Genomic DNA, 23,553 nt, shown 5'->3' with positions numbered 1-23,553 from the left:
TTCTTAAGGTGAAAGAGCACGGTCTCAAATCTGTTCCCGAAGAAAAGTGGTGGCGGATCCTGAGACACTGGAACCACACCAGAAAAATCTCCCGAACCGAATACGGCAACAGTCCGACCTTCGGAGCTTTGGAAGGGGCTGAAAACAACATTCCCAGCGCAGGTCATTAATTAGCAGCCAGTAAGATCTCCGTGTGCATCTCAGTTAAGTCTCTAACTCCTTTATTTCAACATTTAGCTTTAGGTTTAAAATATTTGCTAAGAAAGCAGAGAGGCGATTTAACAGAGATTTTTCAAATGTGTGCCATAGTTACACATTCTGTCAACAGAGTCAAAGGAAACTATACAGCGTTTAAGTTACAAAAAACGGTTATTTCGTGTGTCGCAAACATGCCAAGAAAGCCTCCACTGCGGTGTTATTCAATTCGACAGTAGAAAAGTAAAACAGAGATGAACTCAAGCACCAGCCCAGCTCCTTCACATCTTGCAGAGACCCGCGGGGTCGGTCAGCTGCATCCACCCGCCAGTCTCCGCGAGGAAATCCTCCCTCTTGCTCCTGCTGCCAGCAGGAGGGGCTGCGGCTCACTGGGGGGGGGGGGGGATGCAAAAGGTCCCCCAGCCGCCCACCCTGGAAGGGGGTGGCAGAGAAAAAGCCTCTGGGCTGCAGCAGAGTGAGAGCTCCAAAGATGCCCGGCTTCCCAAAGCAATCAATGTTTGCATTACCTCCTAGCGAATAACTGAACAGGTTTGGGGTTTGCTTTCCCATTAGCTAGAGCTACCAGATTCTAGAAGAGCTTGGCCACCAACCACTTTGATACGATGTTATTTGGTTGTTTTTTAAAATGCTTTAACTTTATTTTTATATTATTATTCCAACAGACTGTATGGGAGAGGCAGTGATCACTAAACACAGAACACAGCAAGACCTAACAATCAGCCAGGCTGCTCTCGGGACCCGGTCTGTCCGGCCGAGGTCGCGGGCATGCACGTCGGTAGCTCATACATTGCTACCCTGACAGCGCAGGCTGCGGAAGGAGTGAGGGAGGGGACAGATGCTGCTGTACCCTTAGAAGCTAGTTAATAAATATCATCAAAAAACAAAATGGAAAAGAAGCCCTCCGGAGCACAGCCACCTTACTTAGTTTATTCAACCAAAAAAAAAAAAAAAATGGAGAAAGAAGGAAAATATTAAAACAAAAAAAGTAGTTCTTAACACTAGCAGTAAATAAATTTATACAACAATTCAGTCTGTATAATATGATGAAATAAATCTACATCTTTTCTTATTTTGGTGCTTTTGAATTATACATACAGACAACAATTACAGGGACTTGTTCACAAAGCGGGTAGGGCCTGGACGGGGGCTCCCTGAACCCCCGGATGGCAACGTGCGAGTGGCCACACTGGCTGCCCAGGACGGAGAGACCTTCCTAGACAGCGGCCCACCACTTGGAACGAATGATTTGCCTACGACTTTTTTCTTTTTTTTTTCTTTTTTTTTTTTTTCCTTTTAATGCATCGAACAACTGTGACCAGTGAAAGGAATCAACACTGGCGGTTTGTCCGTTTGAATAGCAGACCTAGTTTCTTCTTAATTTCCGTTCGTTATCTGCCCCGTATTCCTTAAAATCCTTGGCGTCCTTGATGCCTTTCTTATGGCTACCCAGATGCGATAACGTCTTCTTCAAATGTACAGTATTTCTTACAATATAAGTTATATGCAAAGTTCGCCATGGTTTGTTTTTTGTGTTTTGTTGGGGTGTTGGTTTTTTTTTTTCACAGCACTAGAGAGACCCTGATAAATAGGGAATGAGAGTCTGAATGGCTTATTCACAAATGGGATCCAGATTATTCAGTGATCGAGAACGCAGACACCACAGTGAGCTCCTCTGCAAAAGTGGCAAACGTCATTTTGCTTTTCTGCCTTCAAAAACATAGATCCATCGGTTTTCGGCTTCATGATACTGCTCCTGCAAAAATGCACGTAGAAAGGGCTGGAGGGACTCTCGCCGGGAGGCCTAGAAGCATCGAGCAGGGGCTCTAACCCATGGCGGTGACCATACTGGAAGGATGGTGAGGTCCGAAGGAGAGGCTGGATGGGGGGTGCATCGGCGTTGGAGTGGTCAGCATGTGGCTGGAGTGGCTGAAAGGGGAAATGTGGCCGAGGGAGGACATGTGTCTGGAGAGGGCGGCAGGGTTGAACGAGCTGCTCTTGGGGAAGTCCTCCAGCGTGTCATGCACCTTTTTGCACTTTTTGGATTTGCTAGACATTTTTCGGTTTCTGGTCTGGATGCCTTCCTTCTTCATGGTCAGGGGTCTGTTGATCTAAACAAAGATCAATTTTTTTTTTTTTTTTTACTTTTTGGCTGGCTCTGAAAGGGCACAGGCTTTCACACCTCACCACGGTGCCTCTGACCGCCCCGCACCAGGGATCTGCTTCTGGGGAGGGGGGCCCTTCCTCCCACCCTTCCCTGTCTCCTTGCAGGGGACCCGGGGTCCTACAGACTCGGCCTGAGGCGGGGTTCCGACTGTCAGCCTCTCTCGGTGTCAGGCACCGAGAGATCCCAGGTGAGCTGGTCCAGGCACAGGGTGTCATTGATGCTCAGCAACATCAATCACTTCAGGGAAAATGTGTCTCGGGAAACCCTGCGTCCCCAAGGACCCTATTCTAGAGACCCACCCTGCACGACTGTGTTTCTCTGGGAGCTAAAATATAACGACTCGTGTTACTTCCTTAGAACCTCCTTAGAACAACAGCTCATGGAAAGGGAGGCAAAAAGGAATCTCTAAGGGAAATAACATTTTGTCTCTTCATGGGAAATCCACACATTGCCAAGGTGACCAAGCTGAGGGGTTCCAGCCCCTGTGTCTGGAGGGACGAGGGCTGCACCCCTCTCCAAAGTAACGTCCGGAGGCCTCCCTCCTGCCTGGGCTTCGCACAATTAGGGGCACTGTAGAAATCCTCCCGTGGAATTTCTGGGGTCATGTTTGAATGAGGTGTCTCTTGCCCCCATCACAGCAGCCCCAACCAACAAAAGGCCTAGTTCTGACTCTGCACTTCTACCTAGAGAAGCGGCCAAGCGACCCATCCCCACCAACTTGCTAAGCACCGTGGGGCGCGTTGAACCGTGCAGGCCCAAAAGCACCCTCGTCCGGAAAATTTCAGAGCAGGAGTGAGCTCCAGGAAGGCAAGCAAGGGCCTCCTCTGAACATAATCAACTAGTCTTCAGCATCCGAGACAGCACACCACCTCCCTCTTTTGGAGAAGCCTCTAAGATACACGGGCTGGGGGCAGAGGGGCGGAGGTAGGATCAAGAGAGGGGCCTTGACAAGGCAAGCAGAGCTCACTCCCCACAACGAGTCAGAATCCGAGTCACCTCAACGGCACACATCTGCCCCGTACGGCAAACCACACAACATCTGGCCATGCGTCAGGCAAGACATCTGGAGGAGGGAAGGTCAGGGTCCCTCCCAGTCATTCTGACTCCTTAGGGAAAAGCATCCTCTTCCACCTGGGTCCTCGGGGGTGGAGGAAGAGAAGAGGCTCTCCAGTCTCCAGGACCTACCAGTCTGTTCCACAAGCTAGAACAGGAGAGTTAAGGAGGAAGACAGAGGGGCGCCAGGGAGGCTCTGTGGCTGAGCATCTGCCTTCGGCTCAGGTCTTGATCCCGGGGTCCTGGGATCAAGTCCTGCATCGGGCTCCCTGTTTGGAGCCTGCTTCTCCTTCTGCCTGTGTCTCTGCCCCTCTCTCTGTGTCTCTCATGAATAAATAAATAAAATCTTTTAAAAGAAAAAAAAGGAGGAAGATAGAATCCAACGGCCAAGAGCAAAAGGCTGCCAACAGCATTTCTGGGAGCAGCAGACCACAGCTTCCCAGGGTGGAGCTGAGAGAGGCCGCCCCAAAGAGGGGTACCGAACCCCATGCCAGAGCTGAGACCCAGGTCCCCCTGGTGCCAGGAAAGCAGAAGAGCTAAAAGGTCACTGCCAAAAGAACATCTCAGGGTTCCTCCTTCAAAGTGACAATCAAGATAAAGATGCAGCCTGCAGAGGTGATAGGAATCTACTGTCACATCAAATCTCCCCCCAAGATAATGTCTAGACACACAGCTCTTTACGCGGATATCTAGATATACACAGCCAGATATCTAAATATAATATCTAGTTACACAGATAGCAGCACAACCCCAGATAACTAGTCTCAACACCACCTAGATACACTGATCCTGCGATAGGTAGTTATCGAAACACCTAGATAAGGAGGAAGGAACTAACTCCCAGCGTGGGCACACGGGTACCCCGGTGGGCATAACACACACGACGCCACGAGACCGTTCGCAGGTTATAAGCTCCTGTCGCCAAGCACACAGAAGTCGCCTCCTTCTGCGAAGCCTCGCTAAAGCAGGGAAGGTGGAAAGACCAGTTGTTGGGGAGCAAGGTTCCCCGCCAGCCACGAAGTCGGGAGCCCATTAAGGATGGGGTGGGAGAGAGAAAGAGCAGTGAAGACTTGAGAAAAATTGGTATATCCTCTAGAACTTTCCCTCTTTCTTTTTTTTTTAGATGGGACACAACCAAGACCCTATGTTGTCATGGCTAAGGAGCCCCTGAAATTGAGGGCTGGTTCGTTTCCCCCGCACTCCTATGCGCAGAGGAAAGAAAGATCTATATGCGGCCAATTCATTACTTCGAATTGAACCCGGGTACATCCTGAAGGGAGAACGGGTTTACTTTCCACTGGTCCCTAGCAGTCCTCACACCCCCAACCTCCCCGGAAGGCCTGGGCCGCTCTCAGGCCAGTCTCGGCTCTTCTGCTCCACTGGCCAAGTTGGTTTGCACAAGACACTCGATTGTCTGAGTCATAACCTCTTCAAGTAAAACGGAAATCAACTTCTGTCCTGTCGGCATCATGGGGCGATCTGAGGCTCGAATGTAATCAAGCAACCCGAAAGTTCTTTGAAAACCAGAAATTACAGCCAAAAACAATCAGGTGAGGCTGTGGCAATGGCCAGGTAGCCCGTAAAACTCGGATGCCCCAAATCTTCCAGATTTTGATCACAAATCTGTCTGCACAGCGACGAGGGAGTCAACTCTCCAAAGTGAAAACAGAACTCGGGTTGCACTGCTGACAAACAGGTGGAGGCTGCCGTCCATCCGAGGGTCCCAGAGACGGTGACTGGTAAGACCAGTTCTGTTAGGGACCAGGAGGGGATGTGTCAGGAGGGGATGACCCCGGAGGCAGGGCCGTGAGTGTCACGGGGGTCCCTGGACATGGCAGCAATGTATTCCCAAAAGGTAAAGAGAGAAGAGGGTGGTAGGATCACCCTGAGAAATGCTCCTGCGCCTCAAAAAAAAAAAAAAAAAATCTAAGCAGGAAAGCTTCCTCTTGATTCCCAGGTATGCCTGGGTAAGATGAGCTCGCTGCCAGAATGGCCCTGAGCAAAAAGCCCTGCCTCTTCCCCATTCAGCCCCAGACTTTGCCAGAGTCAGATTGGCAAGGAAACTTTAGGAGAAAGAGAAATGGCAATTTTTTTCTTCGTTGGAATTAATTAAACTGCAGGCCTCAGGAGGTCATGGCCTGTCAGCCAGAGTTATTTCAGGAAAACAAAAAACCCTGATTTTTTTTTAATATAAAGATATTACAAAATGGGAGGACCCCCAAGTAAAAGATTGGAAACGACACAGCTAAATCCTGGCTGGGAATTCTCATTCTGCGAAAAGATGATAGAGAAGAGGAGACAAGAGTTTCTTTTCCCTGGTATGGACAACCCCACTCGGCTGCTGTCGTCCCTTCTCTGCTGGGGAGGACCAAGACGTCTGATGAAATCGGCCAGACATTTCGTTTCACGTCTTGTACACAGAGAGTCCATTTAAAATTCATAACACGGCCTAAGCGAGCCTCCTGCCTGCCCCCCAGTGACAGAGCCATCCTGTCCCAGCACTCCGTGGGCCCCGCACACCATTCCACCCAATTCTATACACCTTTCCCCTCCACTCCCTTGCTTGCTCTCTTTTCCTCTTTTGCAAAAAGTTTCCACTGCAAGGAAACATTGAAATAGAATGGTTTTCCAAAGGGAAGACAGGAGAGCCCAGGCCAGGCCCACCTCAGGCCACTGGATGGTGGCATCGTGGTGTTTTCCACACGGACCTGGGGCCATGGGGTCCCTCCTTGCCCTACACTCTCCGGGCTCAGCACAGCCATGGGGTACAGAGCACTTGGCCCAAAGGAGGGCGATCGAATGGAGAAGGGGACCTGGAGCAGGAGACACCGTCTCCCGGGCATCCCCAAGAAAGGAGCCGGGCCTGGGCCCAGGACACTTACATTATGCAGCTTGTAGTACAGCCCACAGGCATTACAGACGGGGTCTCCGTTGGCATTTCTTCTCCAGAGGGTAGTAGTGGTGGTTTGACAGTTCGCACAGGACGTCCCTGCCCTTCTTGCTGCCGACTGGGAGTGGGGAGAGAGGGTAAAATCAAAGCAAATGTTAAATGTGTTTTCAGAACTACGGGGACACACTTTAAAAAAAAAAAAAAAAAGGAAAAGGAAAAAAGAAAAAATTATCATTGAAATCAAAACTAGCAAGTGGCCCACATGAAAGTAATAAAGATCCCCAAAAGCTGCCTCAAGAAGAAAAATTCAGCCAATCCACTGGCATAGGAGCTTGTCAGACTGTCGTCAAGGGGTTCAGAATTCAGCCTGCCGTCCTATGGGCAGCAAGGGATAGTTCAGAGAGCCAGCGCCACCTCCCCGAGCTAATGACCCCCCTGCCCGAGCCTCACCCAGCAAAGTTCGCCAGATGTGTAATGTGTATGGGTAGCGACCCTGAATTAACCACGTTCTTTAGGGACTCGGCTCCCAGTACCTCTGGTCCACCAGACTCACAGGAGGCCTCTTTCAAGGGCAACTGCCCAGCTCAATCCTCAAGGAGGCTACCGGCCATCACGACACACTGACAGCGGAGGAAGAGCAAGCCCAAACACGGGGAGCGCTTGACAGCTCCCAAATAAAGAAATGCTGGATCAGAAAGAGAAGAGAGGGCCAGCATGGTCCGAGAGCACGCGTGCCTGTGTCAGAGGTGGGGGGCCGTGCACCCCCAGGACGTGCCATCCAGGAATCACCAGGCAGGACATGCCTCGTGAGCAAGACTCCAGCAAACGTGCAGCGGCCCTACGGTTGCACGGCCCGTCCCTTCCAGGCTCGGTCACTCCTGGTGACCGCCACCCTCATTCTCTCTAGGTGGCTTTCAGTTCATGAGACAAACTGAAAAGAATGAAGAATTCTGCTAATCAACAGGAACCCACCCACCCCGTCCTGCTCTCATCTCATTTCACCTTCGTGAAATTAGGTATTTCCTATTTGCTGTTCACAGAGAGCACAAGAGTTGCAGGTCAGATGTCAGACTCAGCTTGAATTTTAATTATCGGATTGTGTCACTGCCTTCATTTCCTTTAAGAGGGAGATTTTTTTTCTTTCGCTTTTTGACACACTTAAATTTATGAGGGTACGAGTCCCTATGTCCACACTTTAAAAAAAAAAAAATTTAAACTCAAACACTTTCTACAGAAAATGAAGTTGGGTCCCTTTTAACGTATACCCCTGTCAATCCGTCACCCCCTCCCCCAACATAAAAAGGCAATTTTAACTGAGAAAGTAGGCCCCTGCTCTGGACTCAAATATCTTACCAAAGTCGAGAGAGAGAGAGAGAGAGAGAGAGATCGGCTATATGTGATCTAGAAAATTCTGGCATGTTTATGAAAGAGCCCGAGATAAAACTATAGGGATCGTGCTGTGCTTTTTCTTTTTTCTTTTTTTTCCATCAATATTTCATCAAGCAAAAAGTTAGGCCAAACACCCAAAGCTGCCAGATATGGGAAAAACCTGGTAGTTATTCCGAATTAGGCAGACTGCTTCTGTTCCCTTCAAACCACTAAACCGTCCCACAGATATGCTTCTCTTTCCTACAAGCTTAAATAGCAGAGCTATGGCTTCCCCCCCACACACCCCATGATTATTTTCTGCATTCTGGGGAAAAAAAAAAAACACCTAGAAGTCAAAACAGCTCTTCTCTGTCATGATTGAGAAAGCTCTAACTTTCTGGCCGTCCCTTCTGGAAACAATTCACCACAATCGCGGAGGCACCGCCGCCTCTGGCACCGCACGTTTGCGCCCACCTGCCTTCAAGAACCTCACTGAGCTGCATCTGACCTACCTGTCACTCATATCCTCTAGGGAAGAAATTGCTACGTAAAATCAGGCCTTAATGATTCTGACAACGATGTTATCATGTGATCATTTTCTCTTCCTGTACTTTTTTTCTTTAGAACAGATACTCAGATGCAGTCGATGAATATCTACTCAAGGCACCAGATTTCCCAGCTCAGCAACTTCTAATGTGTACTACGAGCCCAGAATGCCAGCGGCTAAAATCCGAGCCCCAAGCAATGAGGTTCCTGGTACAGTCCCTCCCAGTAATATTGACAGTAACATAAATACGTAAAGCGGCCTCAGCATACATCTCCGGTCCCCAGACTTGATGCGAATTTATACAGAACCTCTAAAAGCCACACTGTTTGGTTCTCTAGCAGGAGACAAAGTACATTAATAAAGCAGGCTCTCCTCAGCTAGCCATCAGACATACGGAAACCCTGGCAACACTCGGAAAAAAAAAATTCTATTTTATGGCTCTTCTCTCCAGTCATTTCTTCTATTTCCTGCATGAGTTTATTCAGTGTTAGATATGCATCTTTCGGAAGAGCTAGCCACATTCTGGGCCCGGTGGTCTTCGGTGAATCTGCAAACGTGCACAGCCAAGGGAGCAAAGTGGGGAGGTGGAGCTGGCCCGAAGGAGCAGGAAATATAGAGGGAAGAAAAAGAAAGTTCTAGGTAACTCAGAAGTCAAACGCATCTAAGGGCTAAAAAATATATACATGATATCCTGACTGTGCTCTGAGTCGGTCTCTGGAGCATATGAATTCCATGGAACTAAAAACATAAAACCACTCAGAACGGATGAGTAAGAAAGAAAAGACAGCTTAAAATGTGACAGCCAATGAGCACCAGAATTAAAAGCAATTATTACTCAGAGTTCTAGAGATTTCTTATGAAAGGAGAATAAAGACAAACTTATATAAAATGCAAGTAGAGCCCTCCTATGCAACAATCAGCCCAGACAGAAGAAACCCCAAGAAAATGTCAAATGCACTCTTGCTCATCAACCAGCCCATACTCTCAGACTTTATGCCCTCTTTGTTCTTATTCTTTTTTACCTTAAAAAAAAAAAAGTCCAATTATCAGGATGGTATCATGACTTATTTTAAGAATTAAGTTTTTGTTGTTAGTTTTGTTTCTTTCCCTCTCCTTTTTCTTTTCTTTCTTTTTCTTTTTCTTTTTCTTTCTTTCTTTTTTTTTTTTTTTTTTTTTTTTTTTACTAAGGCCAGGTTTTGAGTGATTCAGAGCATTCTTTTGTGGTGTGATCATATTCATTCTGTGCTAACACCTCCAGCCATTTTTTTTTTTCAAACACGTCTTGTTCTGATACGTTCAAACATCTTGATGTTTAGGTTGGGGAAGCTGGGTTGTTGTTTATGAGTTATCTCCAGTGCTCAGATATCCGGCAGCTTTTTCCTAGGAAGTTAGCTTTGCACATGAGAGAAGGGAAAAAAAAAAAATACCCAAGTGCATGGAGACTGAGTGGGGGGAGGTTGAGAACTGCTGAGAAGGGTGCAAAGATCAGAAGGAATAAAGCCGGGAGAGGGAGAGGATTGCCAAAAAAATTAAAGTCACGTGGGCATTTCTATCCCTAGAAAGTTTTTCCTTCTTCTGAAAAGGATGTGAAAGGTGTTGAGTTGCGCTAAAATCTGATGGAGATGACAAATAATTCTTTAAAAAGAACACAGAGGATTTGTTTCTCCCACACACAACACACACACACTTAGAATTTGATGGATGCTGCTTTATCCATTAATCTGCATGAGAAAATTCACCTCCTCCCCTCTCTACTTGGTGAATGTCATCACCACAAAAAGCATTTTGATCTCTTGACTGTGGTTAGGGTTATCATTTGCCAAGCCTGCTTTTATTTGTCTGCTACATACACTTGCTACTCAATCCGAGCCCGAGGTACCTAAAACAAGTTCACAAATGAACTTCTCCCGCTAGTTCCCCTTCTAAATAGTTCAGAGTACTCCTGTGGCTTGAGAGAAGTTTAAAGAAAAAAGGAAGGAGGGGATTACAAACCATCACCCTCCCAAGCAGTAGTTCAAAGGGAAAATACGACCAAATGTTACAGGAGACCAAGAGGCAAGGCAGGAATCACACGGTTTCCCCCACACCCCACCCCCCAAAGTCATGAGCTGCAGAAAGCCCTCAACCCTGAAGACCAGGAAAGAAGAAAACCTCAGCCAGATCCAGTGGCTGCTGTCTGTGGGATTCAGCTAATTGGCCCCATCAGTCATACAGCCTGGGCACACGAGACCCCTCCGTGGCACAAAGTGTGCTCACTTCCTCGGGGACCTGCCACTTAGGGACCTGTCCTGGAAGGTGCCCGGCCCGTTCCATCTGCACCCAACACTTCTCCGTCCGTGGCACAGTGATCACACCCACGAATCTGAACTCGTTGCCCTGGTCCTAGTCCAGCTCTCCTTCTATTTGCAGATACATCAGAGATTTGCTAACCAAAAAGCCAGCATGCTTAGAAATGGGGCGAGCGACTTAGGAAATGGCAAAGGGGAAAAAAGAAAGAGGAGAGGGAGAAGGAGAGAGAACTTTCTTTGCTGTCTATCTAATTTGAGAAAAGAAAAAAGGCGGGGGGGGGGGGGATCATCCCAAGCAAGCTGACATGATTTTGAGCTGTCCTGCCAATTTCCTGCAGAAAGCTCTCCTTCCTGAGGAGAGGAAATTAAAAACACTCAATGGTCAGTGTTGGATCAGTGTTCCTCGAACTCACCAGCCTTCGCTTTGGCTTGATAAGGGGTCGGTTCTGTCCATTCATTTTGTGATAGAGCCCACAGGCGTTGCACAGGTAGTGCCCGGTACCGTCCCGTCGCCACAGCGGGGTTGAGGTGGCCCCGCAGTTCACGCACTCCCTGCCTTCTGGAAACAAGATCACACATAAGTCACTTATGGAAGGAAAACCAACAGCCCGCAGAAGGAGGGAATGAAAGTAACATTGGGAACTTTTTTCTTCCCCCCTCTCTGCTCCCTCCTTTGGGGAACTTCCAGCACCACCGCTGCCACCACCACCACCACCACTGCTGCAGCCGCAGCCCCCACTTCCCTTAAGGTGGCTCCCAGGTGGGGAAGAGTCACCGTCTGGCCCTGTCATGGCTTAACCATTGCCTTACACGTTCAGCTCCCGCCCCAAGAAGTGGCTCATGAATAACCAGCACCAGAACTTTGCTCTGGGCCTGCCTAACTCGATGGGGAAGATCCTGCGCAGCCAAGGAGGAAGGCAAATTGCAACCTGAAATAATTCCCTGAGAAAATCCTAAGTCCAGACGGGACCATGACCCGGCAAGACATCCTCCTCAGCCTCCTCCCTCGAAGGAAAACAAAAGGGGCCCCATTATCATCCTGGGGTCTGTCTATAGGGATCGATGGGATCCTGAAGATTAGGACCGGGAGGAAAGGAAAGATGAATCGATGGCTAGATAGATAAACAGATAATAAATAGATGAATAGATTCATCAATTGGCTGATTGATTTTCAGGACCTGAGGCTTTAGATTTTACTTCCAATACAACTGGAGGTGTCCCCGGCTGGCAAATAATAGACAAGACCCGGTGGGGTCCACTCATTCCCCTCCCCACCCCCACCACCTTTTTCCTCTCTTAGAAAAGAACAAGGTTTTCTATGATGTGCCAGCCCCATGGTGACTACGCAGAAGGCGAAGGAGGACCCCAGCTGGAGCAGGCCAGGAGGTGCTGGAGGGAACCCCCTGGAGATGTTGGCGGGTGAAAAGGAGAAGGAGGGCACGTTTGGAAGGAGCAGCATGAGGAGCAGATCAGGAGAAAAGGCCAATTAAAGAAAGGAGGGGGGGCGGCCTCTGGGTCAGCTCATTAACCAAGGCCTTCCTGCAGTTGCTCTTTTTCCAAAAAAACAAACAAACAAAATAAACAAAAAAACCGGCCAGGCCGGTTCACTCCAGGGGCGGGAGAGTGACCCAGACCCATCTCCGGAGGGAAAGCTCCTGGAGAGAATCGCTCAAAATACCATTTTAGGACCACGGTGGGGGGAGTTTGCTCACTGATTTCTTTCCAACTTCTGTGGGAGAACCTGCCCACCTCTGGGGGGGGGGCTCACCGTCCTGGCGGGCATGTACCAGCGTCTCCGCCAACACAGAAAGACTGGGAGGGGCTCACCCCACACCCCGCCCCTGCTCCCCCACCCACAGGCGACCCTGGGAGAGCCAGGGGCTTCAGTGGAGCTGGTCTCCCAAGAGGAGGAGTCAGGAGAGGGTTTCACTTTCCCTGGGGGGTGCCAGGAGAGAGGTCTGGGAGGGTGGCAGGGGGCAGAGATGAGCCCCTAAGGGTTATTGCATTTTCTGAGATTCATGGGCTAATTCCAAAGTACCAGGAAGACAGGGCGGGCGGAGGAAGGGAACGGGCAGGCTGCCTGGGAATCTGGATGATGCCCTCTGGCTTGGGGGCCCCAGGACCCGTCTGGCCTTGGGAAACCCCTTGACCAAGAATGAAGGACGAGGGGGGGTTCACACCTGTAAGCCTGTTCTTTTCTCCAGGGACAGGTTCTGGGGAAGAAAAAGACTTTCAGAAATGGAGGGCTTTGCTGGACACTGGAGTTCATAATAGTGCTGGGTAGTTTTTGTCTACTTTCCTCTTTTTTTAAAAAAAAAAAGTATGTAAGGAGTTAAGAGAAATGATATATATTTTTCCCCCCAAATTCCAAAAAGCTGTTCAACCCAGGGTCTACAGAGAGCCTCCCACGAGCCACTGGCATTATTCACAAACCGAGCCGAGCCAGGAGCATATGTCCAGGTACCCAACAGTATCTAACAGTCCTCAAAAAAGGCTGGGGACTCAGTTATATCCAGGCCCCCTCCACTGGGGGGTCAGAAGCCTGTGGCCTGGGCCCACAGGAAGAGGCAAGGGCGAGGGGGCAAGGAGGGGGCTGCTGCAGCCCAGCCAGGGGGCTAGCAGGTCCTGCAGCCCCAGTGCCCCAAGCAGGCCCCGGGGCAGCCCCTTCTGGGGGGGGCAGCGACACCGGGGCTCCAGGCCTCCTCCCCATCCGCCGAGGCGGGGGGGCCTCTGGGGTCCCTGGTCACTGCGTCCCTCTCCTGCTGGGCTGGCTCCCGCCTCCCCCGGCTGGCTGCTGCAGCTCCGGTGGGGTGGATCCCCGGCCGGTCCCCGCCAAAGCTGGCTTGGCGTGGGGCTGCCAGCCTGCTCCTGGGCACCCGGGGCTGGGGGATCTCCTGGCCCTGACGTGATGAGACTGATTTCCTTTCCTTTGTCAGGCAGCAGGGAGGATGACAGCTTCCTTTTCAGAGGGACCTTCAGAACACGCCACGCTTGCCTCTCCCGCGAGGCTCTGCACACTAGAGCAATTTTCTATCTTGATTCACTCCGCAAGTTTGCGCGATTGCCTCGGCTGGCTTTTGCTGATTTTTCCCCCCTTTTCTCATTGTTGCCTCTAGTCTGTGACTTCAGCAAGCCACCCATTTCCCTAACGGAGGCCCTGGCTGCCTCCTGCCCCCTCTCCGCGTCCCCGTTCTCTGCCCGCGGGAGCGGCTCACACAGGCACCTCTGTCTTAGGTGACAGGAGAGCCACCGAGCCGCGGGGCCTCCCGACACCCGACAGCCACGTTCAAGCACCCCCCTGGGCCTCCAGCTGAAATCCTGGGGCCCGGCTGGAAGGGGCAGGGGAGGAGCAGGGCCGGAGGCTGCGGAGGGGAAGGTGGGCCGAGGTGCCCACGTCCCAGGAGGCCCAGGTCAGCCACGGAAGGGCCCTTGGCTAAAAGACTTTTCTCTTTTGTTTGCAGAGGGACCCGGGCACCGGCAGCCCGGCGGCGGCCTCAGAGAGGCACTAGGTGCCCTAACCACCGCCTCAACCGTTTCTCCAAAACGCGACGACAGCCCTCTCTCCTCCTGCCTCCACCTTCGGCAAGTGCATTTGCACAGAGTTCAAAAAAAAAAAAAAAAAAAGGCAGCAACCACTAAACCCCTAAACCCCAGAGAACTCCCTGAAGAACTGTGCCATTTCCACCGTCTCCACCCAGAAGGGTCTAGAAACCCTCCTCCCCACTCCCACACTCCCGAAAGTCCCAGCTCCTTGGCTGCCCAGGTGTGCTGCTTTGGGGTTTCTGACTGTGAGAAAGGAATAAGGAGGAAGTAAAGAGCCAAATGGCAATGTCTGCCCTCCGCTCCCCACCTACCAAAAAATAAAAATAAAGAAATAATAATAAAAAAAATACGATAGATGAGGTCCGTAGGCCGCTTCTGGTTCTGGCGCAGGGGGAGTGCAGCTCCTCTCTCCTCCCTCCCCACCCCCCGCCCCCAACTGCTCAGGGGCTGAAGGAAAGAGTGAGAGAAAGGGAAAGACCAGCCCAAGGTGTGTGCACCCGGAGGGGAGAGAAACCAAAAAGTCGTCCTGTCCCCTCCTCCACACTAACCACCACTCCGGCCTCGGCCACCGCGATCTTCCCCCCAAAACTCTGCGCTGCCAGAAAAGAGAACTTTAAAATACAAAAACCAAAGAAAAAAAAATACAAAAATTCCCATCGCTACCTCAACGTGCATCGGTTTGCTCTCTTGGCAAAGCAGTCCTCCAGGCCTGATCTGGGCCCGGGTCCCCCACCCCCACCCCAGGGACAGCTGAACCCCATTTCCCTGGGACCCTGCCCCCCAGGCCCGGGCCCAGCCCCCGGCCAGGCGGCGCGGCCACCGCTCTCTCCGCCTGTGCTCCCTTCCCCTCGCTTTCTCTTTGACTCCACCAGCTAGCCTACCTCCCTCTCCCTCTGCCGACTTTCATGTACTGAACACGCAGGTCTGAGTTTCTCTGTCAGCCTAACCGCATCCGGACTCTATTAAAGTTCCTGGCGCGGGATAAACAATGCAACTGTCGCGTGCAGCAGTCTGAAAATAATTGGATTAGCTAAAACATATCAACTAAATAGAGACAGTCCTGCCCAGGCAGTTGGAGTGAATGTCACCCTGGAAAAAAAAAAAAAAAAAAAAACCCTGCAAACTGATCTCATGGTCACTGGGCTCCCAGAGCCCTCCCTCGGAAGTTTTTTCAACCCGGGTTTTTTGCAAACCCGGTTTCCAGACGGCTCGGCCCACCCATCCAAGACAAGTGATTTTCACCACTGCTTTGTACGTAGGATCTCTATAGGTAGAGGGCAGAGGTGACACGTTGGAATGAGCCAGGACAGACACACATCCCCCCCCCCAAAATGGACCCACCCAGGGAGACAGAACAATCTTCGAAAAACCGCCTTTTAAAATACAGCTGAATCGCATGGGAGAGAATCCCCAGGTCTCTCCACCACTCTGGTTAGGAGGAAGATTGGCGATGACCTGTTTTATTTTGAAAGCCAACATGTATTCCGTATGGGTTTGGTGTTTGGTTCTAAAGCAAGTGTGTGCACCCAGGGAAGAAAGATGCAGCGCGCTTTTAGACAGGGGGTGCTTTTTTTGAGGGAGGATGAGCAGAGGAAGCGGAGACCCACACCTGGGGAACGTCGTGCAGTCCTCCCTCCCTCCTCTGGCTGCGGCTCCGGGTCGAGGAATAGGTCCTAAGACGTCCTGCCCCTGCCTGTGCCGTCACCACAGGTGACTGGCCCACTGGACTGCTTGTTTCCATTCCAGTCGCCCCTGGGGGGACAGACCCTACCTCTCTCCCAGAAGTTAGGGCGACGGTCCCCCTCTTCCACGCAAAGAATACATACGCCTGCTGCTTTTGCCAGGGTCCTGCCTGCACCACCACCCACCACCGCCCCACCCTCCACAAAAACAGACACACGCTTTATTTATCCCTGTCTGTGCACAGCGCTGTCCTGTGTTGCCTGCATGACCCCCTCTGAGCTGAGTCCGGAGGAACAGACGGGCCGGCCGCAGAGGCCAGGGGGGTCATAGGAGGGACCTGTGTTTGTTTAGGTTCCAGGAGGTTTCGTTTTAGCATTAAACACTAAAGATTTATTCCCTGGGCTTTCCATTTGGTCTTGGAAACTGGCTAAAGGTTACTGGAAGAACCCAAAGGTCCCGAAGCAGGCAGGACAGGGTATTTGTTTTTGTTTGTCTCTTTCCTTCCCAGCTCACGGTGGTGGTGGGGGGGGGGGGGTGTAAATTAGATCCCACTTCCCCTCTGCTCCCAGAACTGCAGTGAGATAGGACACACCTCATTCTTGCCCCCCTCCCCTCCCCACCCCGCTGGAAGAAAGGGAAGAAAGCAAATCTCGCAAGGAAAGGTCTGCAACACCAGCCAGCTCCCTCCTCCCTGCCCCGGATTGAGGAGGAGAGGTGGGAGGAGGCCAGAGGCACCCCCCTCCCGGGCCCCCTGCCCCAGGGGGTTGAGGGGGGGCAGAGAAGTTTCCTACCTGTGCTGGATCTCGCCTTGGGCCTCGACTTACATCCGAAGCCGGTGGGGGAGCCCCCCAGCAGGCTGCTGGGCGGGAAGAGTCCGGAGCTGTATTCGGGGACGTAGGGCGGGTACGTGGTGATGGGGTGGTGGGCCGAGGACGCGGCCCCCCCCAGGGTGGTCATGCTGCCCCGCGAGTGCGTGGACTCGAGCTTCATGCTGTCGGGCAGCGGCACCTGGTACTTGATGCACTCCTTCTCGTCCTGCCGGGCCGAGCCGGCCGAGCCCGGGGTGGACAGGGACGGGTCCGGGGAGACGTCCTTCGGCGGGGTGGGCGGGAAGGTGAAGAGGTGCGGGCTGGAGTGGCCCGCCGACAGCGAGGACGATGAGGCCGGGGGGTAGACGGAGAGGGGCCCCGGGGAGCCGTGGTGGATGGACGTCTTGGAGAAGGGGCTGAGGTTCCAGGGCGAAGCGGTGTGGTGGCTGCCCAGAGCTTTGCTGCCGTCCAGCCAGGGCAGGGATCCGTGCAGCAGAGGCGGACGGCACACCTGGCTCCCTGCGCGGGGAGGGGGGTGGGGAGGCAGGAGAGAGAAATGCCAGTGAGAGCAGCTCCCCAGGCCCTCAGACACCCCGGCGGCTCTCCCCCTTGCACCCGGCCTCCCAGCCGGGGCAGCCCTGACACTCGCTGCACCTGGCCACAGGCCCACGCCTCAGTCCAGGCCGGCCCTCCCCTACCTTGGCCAGCACACCCCGTATACCCCTCCCTCCCACCCCACCGTCCCCTGCAATCCAGCAGCATCAAGGGCCTGGGCCCGACACCCAGGAGGTGCCCGCTGGCAGTGGGGAGAGCCGCTGGGCTTATTCGGTTTCTCCAGATAGACTTTCTAAATGGCATCCCCTGAGGTCCCTCTCTGGAACCTGACTTGATTTATCGGTTTCCTTCAATGGCCCAGCGGCCCCCATCCCAGACCTAATCCCAGCCGGCCCCGATAAGAGTTGGCTGGGCTGTGAATAATGAGGCCTGATGGGGTGAGCCTGGCCGCACAACTGCTCCACACCAGGAAAATACACGGACCCCAGAGAGAGGCCCAGCTCCCGAGGCCCAGCGCCAGGAAGGAGGGTGCTTGCAAGGGAAAAGAGGGAGCATTTGGGGGTTACCTTCAAGTAACCCTGCCTGGGCGCTCGCTCATAACTGGCAAGGCCTGAAATGGGATTTGCAAGGGCATTTTAACTGCCCAAACTGTTGGAGGAACTTTCCAAGGCAGGACCCTGCCTCTCTGACCCTCCCAGATCCTAGAGAAGAAAAACAGAGTAAACCCCATCTTGCCCTCAAAGTTGTGATTCCACCGGTGCCAAGCGTGGGTTTTCACCTGAGCCCCTGCGACACAAAAGTCCCGTGTCTGTACAGATCTCCCTTATTCACGGAGCCTATTTAAAACGCCTGCATGCGAAATGTACAGTTTTAGGACTGGCCATCCCTCCGGCAAGTCCATACACCCCGAGAGGGGCAAATGCAAACTGCGGGCGCAAATCCACACACTTATTGATCTTTTTAATCCACTACCTGCCTCAGCATTTGACATTCTATTTAACCATTAAGAACAATACTGAAACTAAAATCTTGAGAGAGGAAGGGGAGGGGAGGAGGAAGGAGAGTTCTCTGAACGCCAAGGGTCAAGATTCATGTTATGCAGGAAGTAGTATAGTAAATAATATTAAGTCTGCATCTACCACATTTCCACTTAACTGCTGATCTGCACAGAACGAGGGCAAAGAGCGCCCCATCCGCAGAAACGATTGTTTAAAACCTGGTGACAGCAGGGCGGACGACGCCTGCTGCCGGAGGGGCTCCGTCATCGGCGCCGAGTCAGGCTCCGAGTCGGGGGACCAGGGAAGACCTCGGTCGCCCGGACCAAGAGCGACTCACGTTTTCTCCGCCTGGAAGGGTGCCTTTATTTCTCCTTTAGGAACCCACTCCCGCTGCAAAGCTTAGAGCTTTTATCCACAAACACACACACACACACCCCTCCCAACCCTCTATCTACGCAGGGCTGGATTTCTTAATGTTTCAGAACCCGGCTAAACTTTTCAAGGTGAAAGAGAAAGAAAAAAAAAAAAGAAAAAGGAAAGGAAAGGAAAAAGAAAAGACAGCTGAAATCGCCCCCCATGTAAAATGAAACCCTGGTGGATCCTAAATCTTCTTGGGGAGCCTACTGGGGCTGTTGTAGGCCGGAGGACAGAGTAAGGCAAGAGTTGCCGGGAGCAGGCAATGAGGCAACCTAAAAGCAAAGACGCAGGAAAATTCTGTGCAGCCGGGAATCTAGTTAGCTTCAAACGTGTCCCATTTAAGGCAGCAGCCCCTCCACCAAACCCTGTCAAGTACCAGAGTTCAAAATTCCAGCCCTCAGAGCGGAGGGGCCAGCAGACCTGCCTAGGAACCGAATGCACTAGCTCTGGGGGAAAGGCCAAAACACAAGGCATGTGAATCAAAAATTTTTTCGGGCCTTTCCGAAAAATGTGCCAGGGGGAAAAAAAGAAACTGAGGCACGCTGACAGAGACCCCCTCCTCCCCCACCCCCGCCCCGCCTTGTGCGCCCCCAGAAGCAACTACAGGATCCCTGGGGGAGCGGAACCCTTTGAGGGGACCAGGTCGGGGGCGGGTCTGGCCGGCGCGCGGCCCGGGACCCCCCGGAGCTGCGGCCGCACCTGGAGCGGGGGCTGCAGCGCGGCGCCCGCCAGGTGAGCGCCAGGCCCGGGCGCCCCGGCCGCGGGGAGACGCCTGCTGCGACTTTTTTAAAAAACACACTCTCGCGGCGACCGAGACTGCTTCCTCGCCCATTTCCGGGCCCCAATCTTTTTAGGTTGTAGCAGGAACGGCGCTCGGGGGCTTTCGCTGGGTCTCCCCAGCCGCCCCGGTCGGTCCCCGAGCTCCCCCTGCTCCCGCCTCCCGGGGGCGCGGCGGGGGTCCCCGCACCCGGGGCGCACTCACCGTGGTGGGTCGGAGGGTACCTCTGCACCGTGGCCCTCACCGAGTTCCCATAGTACGAAGGGACGTGGTTGCCTTGACCGTCGATGTTAAAAAGTACATCCACCTCCTCGGGCAGCGGGTACTGCGCCGGGTCCATGTAGGAGTGGCCGAGGCCCGGGTGGTGCGTGTCCGGGTGCTGCCCGTTGAGGACCGCGGGGTGGTGGTGGCTCACCCAGCGCGGCTGGTCCGCCGTCACCTCCATGGCCCCGGCTGCGCTCGCGCCTCTCGCCCGGCCCGGAACCCGCGCGCGGAGAGGGAGGGCGGCGGTCGGGCTGGGGCGGGGCGGGGAGGGGTCGGGGGGCTCCGAGGCCCTGCAGGTGCTCCTGCCGTCGGAGGGGCGGGGGGGGGGTGTCGAGTGATCTGTTTGCAGTGGGGCAAAGGGAGAGCTGGGGAGGAAAGGTGAGCAAAGGAGGATTTAAAAATATATATTTGAGCAGTAGTTTGGCAAAGAGGAGAAGAGGAAGGAAAAGCAAATTCCCCACACTCCAAAAAAAAAAAAAATATATATATATAGGCACGGGAGGATAAAGGGGAGGGGGCACCAAATTCTAAAAGAGGGGAGGGCGAGCGAAGGTGGCTGGAATTTTTGCAGAGGAGGCTCTTCTGCACCGGGGCTGGCTCAGCGGCTCCGAGGCTGAGGCTCTCCGCGGGTCACCTGCGAAGGAGAGAAGGGGGAGACCTGGATGAGCTCCTAAGTACTCGAGCACCTGAGTTTATCAAGTGGCACCACCTCCCCGCGAGCCGCCCGGCCCCGCGCCCGCGCACCCAGGACACGCGCACACACGCGCGCTCGCGCACGCCTCCTCCCGAGCGAGGCCAACCGGGACGCGGCCGCCCGGGGACCAGGGCCCTGCACCCGCTGCGCGGTGGCAACGGCCCGACAGCTCCCTCCCTCGCCCCCCGCCGCCGCCACCTCCACCACCTCCACCACCTCCACCATCCCACCTCCCTCCCCCACCCCCTCCGCGGGGACAGCGATCCCCGGACCTTCCTTCCAGGCCTCGAGAAACTCTCCCAAGGTGGACGGCAGGGTTTAAAGTGTGTTAAAGTCCTCCCACAGGGGGCAAGGAGGGGAAAAAATTAAAAAAAAAAAAAGAAAGAGAGAGAGAGAGAAAAAAAGAAAAAAAGAAGAAGAAAGAAGGGGAAAAAAAATCAAACTTAAAAAAATAAAAGTTGCCAGTACCAACCTGGGTAGCGAGCAGTGAGGAGGAGGAGGAGGAGGAGGAGGAGGAGGAGGAGGAGTGTGACCTGGGAGACCAGAAACTGCTCGGTCAGGTTGCGTGGCCCGCTCTGTCGCGCGCGCTCTCCGTCTCTCTCTCTTTTCCTCTCTCTCTCTCTGTCTCTTTCTCCCTCTCTCAGTATTTTTTTTTTTTTTACAGGGAATGCATTCTTTCTGAAAGTATCAAGACGGCGCCAGGCAGCTCAGTGTTCGCAGACAGCTGTGGCGCGACAGAACTTAAGGAGGTTCTAGTGTCATCCGCGCCGAGGGGGAGGAGCCTGGCGCTGGCGAGGAGGGGACAGGATCACCAGCACAAGGAAACTGCAACCCAAACCCGTGGCAGGACCTCGCCGCCCCCCCCCCCGCCGCCCCCTTGCCTTGCACCCCTCCGCCCCAGCTCCCGCCCCTGCACTGACCGGAAGGGGGGCGCCGCGGAGGGCGGCCCGGGGGCGCAGGGGCGGCGGCCCGGGTGGGCCAGGCCCGCGGGGTTTGGGGCGGAGGGGGCGGGCTGGAGGGAATTTGCGCTCTGGCCCTTTAAATGTGGCTCCCGCTCCTGCCAATTCATTCCGGCTCGGTGGATTATTCCGTGCCGGGGAAGCCGGCCTGCCCCATTCATAAAGTCCATTTCTACAGGCGGCCTTTCTTTTTCAGACTTTTTTTTTTTTCTCTTAATGACCAAACTTGTTTTTAAATTCATTGCAGGGTTTTGGGGAGGTGATTGCTTTTTTTTGTTTGTTTCTTTTTTCTTTCTTTCTTTCTTTTTTTTTTTTTTTGGAGCTCTGTGCATATACCACGGATCAGAAAGTATTATTATTTTTTTTTAAATGCCGAAGTCCTTTGAGGTTTGCCTCTGGAGAGAATTGCCTAAGAGGCTTGAGGAGTGGGGCAAGAGGAGTAACCCTTACTGGGATGTCCCGGTGACCCTGGTGGTCGTCGTCAACGTTTCCCCCCAGCCTTTTGTGCTCGCGAGCCCCACGCATGGAGGTCCCCGCTGTTGCAGCTGTCCCGTCTAGACCTGATATTTGGGGTCGGTGCGTGCTTCTCACTTGAGTGGCAGGAGTGATGGGAGAAAATGAAAGGGAGAGGGAGACAGAGAGAGAGGGAGACGCTAAGGAGCCCCCTAAGAGCGGCGGGAGTGGTTGCAAAGAAAGAACTCCGGTCTGTTTTCCAGTGGCCTAACTTGTCCCTCCTCCCCGCCCAGCGCCCCGGGGTCTTGCCCCAGCCGAGGGACCGGCCCCTTCCACCTACCCCCGTCCCGGCCGGCGGGCAGGACTGCGGCGACCTTCCCCGGCCTCGCGCTGCGCGGCCCCGCAGCCCCGGGCGGAGGGGGTGCGGCTCCAGAAGCCCCGGTGAGGGGCGGGGCCTCGAGGGGGCGGGGCCGCGCGGGGCCCAATCAGCGGGCGAGGCTCCGGCCGGGCCGCGATTGGCCGGCCCCGCGGGCTCCAACCTCCCCGGCCTCGCCTGGTCCTTTGAGCCACTGCATCCCCTAGCGGCGCCCGGGCTTCTGCAGCCGCCCGTCCCGAAAACGCGGCCGGGGCGAGCAGGGGTCAGGCGGGGAGGGGAAGATTCAGGTTCCACCCCCTGCTCACCCCAGGGCCCTGTGTGCGAGGAAAGTGTGGGTCTCCCCGCAGGCTCCCCCACGGACGGCACTAAGAGCTGAATTTGGGGTCTCATCTGAATGAAAGCCATCATTCCCTCTTTGCTCCTCTACAAATACAAAAAAAAAAAAATTCGAAATAGAAGAGACCGTCCCTAAAAGTAAGTTCTGGAGGATTCGTTCCATCAGGTCAAGTAAAATCATCAATATTCAGCCTTCAGTTGGTGTGTGTGTTGGGGTAGGGGCGAGCGAGAGATGCCTCGTTTTAATGCACAATCCTTGTTTAGAAAGATTAGTGACATTTATTTGAGTGGTGGAAACGCGGGTCCTGCCCATCTTGGGTTTGGAGTCTCCGTCTTCTTAAATCTGATGCTTGTTAAAAAATCAGCGTTGAGTTTCAAGATACCGGACGGAAGAAGATTCCTAAATGAAACACACAGCGCCCCGCCCGCGACGGGTTTCTCCGGAGCCCATTTAGTTCCCGTTTATTAGGGCGGCCCAGTAAAGCAGCATCGATTTTCCCCTCACCCTGACCACTTCCCTCTAGAGCCAGCCAAGCTGCCAGCCTCTACTGCTCGCGGTGCTCTCCGAACCTTTTAATTATTTAGTTTCTGTCTAACATTCACCGGAAACCGCTTCATAAACAAGGGCAGACCAGCGCGCACACATTTTTGCTCAAACTCCCCGAGATTAAGATTAAGGATGGGAGCAGACAGGGAGAACAATTTTTTTTAATTAAAAAAATAAAATAAAATAAAATAAAATAAACATGAAAAGCGCTTCTCGGCGCATCAGCCCCGGGTCGAGGCGATGCCAGACCGGACCCGGTTCAAAGTCCACGCGGGGAGTCCCAAAGGTGGCCTTTTGGGGCGAGACCTGGGAGCCAGGGGAAAAAAGAGGAAAAAAGGGAGCCATCCACGGGGGAGGGGGGAGGAGGGGGAGGGCTGCTGACGCCAGGACTTGAAAATGTGAACTTGTGAGTTTAGCACAATTTTAAAAGACAAAGGGAAAATATTTGGGAGAAGGAGGCCTTCCGGCGCGGCGCCTCTCCGGGAACGCGCAGCACTTGGGGGGCGGGCGTCGTTGGTTTTAATTCAAAGCGCCGGGTCCGGCCGCCCCGCGGAGGAGAGGCCGCCCGCCCCCACCCCCGCCCCGCCCCCACCTCCTCCCCACACCTTGGAAAAA

At 53.5% G+C, this 23,553-nt stretch overlaps 1 protein-coding gene across 4 annotated transcripts; it reads right to left on the bottom strand.

The window, feature by feature from the left end:
* Positions 1-204: 204 nt before the first annotated feature.
* GATA3 (GATA binding protein 3) lies at positions 205-22,052 on the bottom strand. 4 transcript variants are annotated; one of them, XM_055331810.1, is made up of 6 exons: positions 22,020-22,052; positions 19,514-20,207; positions 16,544-17,080; positions 10,940-11,085; positions 6,316-6,441; positions 205-2,324 (listed from the first exon to the last, which is right to left on the bottom strand). In XM_055331810.1, the coding sequence occupies exons 2-6, from the start codon at positions 19,752-19,754 to the stop codon at positions 2,040-2,042; spliced, it is 1,335 nt and encodes a 444-aa protein (XP_055187785.1). In that variant the 5' UTR covers positions 19,755-20,207; positions 22,020-22,052; the 3' UTR covers positions 205-2,039. The 4 variants fall into 4 exon arrangements, with proteins under 4 accessions (XP_055187785.1, XP_055187786.1, XP_055187784.1 ...); XM_055331811.1 differs by lacking the exon at positions 22,020-22,052 and adding an exon at positions 20,740-21,001 and having other exon boundaries at positions 10,940-11,082; XM_055331809.1 differs by lacking the exon at positions 22,020-22,052 and adding an exon at positions 20,740-21,000.
* Positions 22,053-23,553: the final 1,501 nt, after the last annotated feature.

The sequence above is a fragment of the Nyctereutes procyonoides genome, unplaced genomic scaffold (genome assembly GCF_905146905.1).
Source record: "Nyctereutes procyonoides isolate TBG_1078 unplaced genomic scaffold, NYPRO_anot_genome, whole genome shotgun sequence".
NCBI lineage: Eukaryota > Metazoa > Chordata > Mammalia > Carnivora > Canidae > Nyctereutes > Nyctereutes procyonoides.
Note: the sequence above shows the minus strand (reverse complement) of the source record. Positions and strands in the feature narration are given on the sequence as shown.

What these genes read in the sequence shown, in the direction of transcription:
- GATA3 (XM_055331810.1), bottom strand. Translation starts at nt 19,754, where the DNA reads ATGGAGGTGACGGCGGACCAGCCGCGCTGGGTGAGCCACCACCACCCC. An exon ending in CAAGGCGAGATCCAGCACAG is followed by an intron (nt 11,086 to 16,543) that starts GTAGGAAACTTC and finishes TCTTGTTTCCAG; the next exon opens with AAGGCAGGGAGTGCGTGAAC. An exon ending in TCAAGCCAAAGCGAAGGCTG is followed by an intron (nt 6,442 to 10,939) that starts GTGAGTTCGAGG and finishes CCCCACTCCCAG; the next exon opens with TCGGCAGCAAGAAGGGCAGG.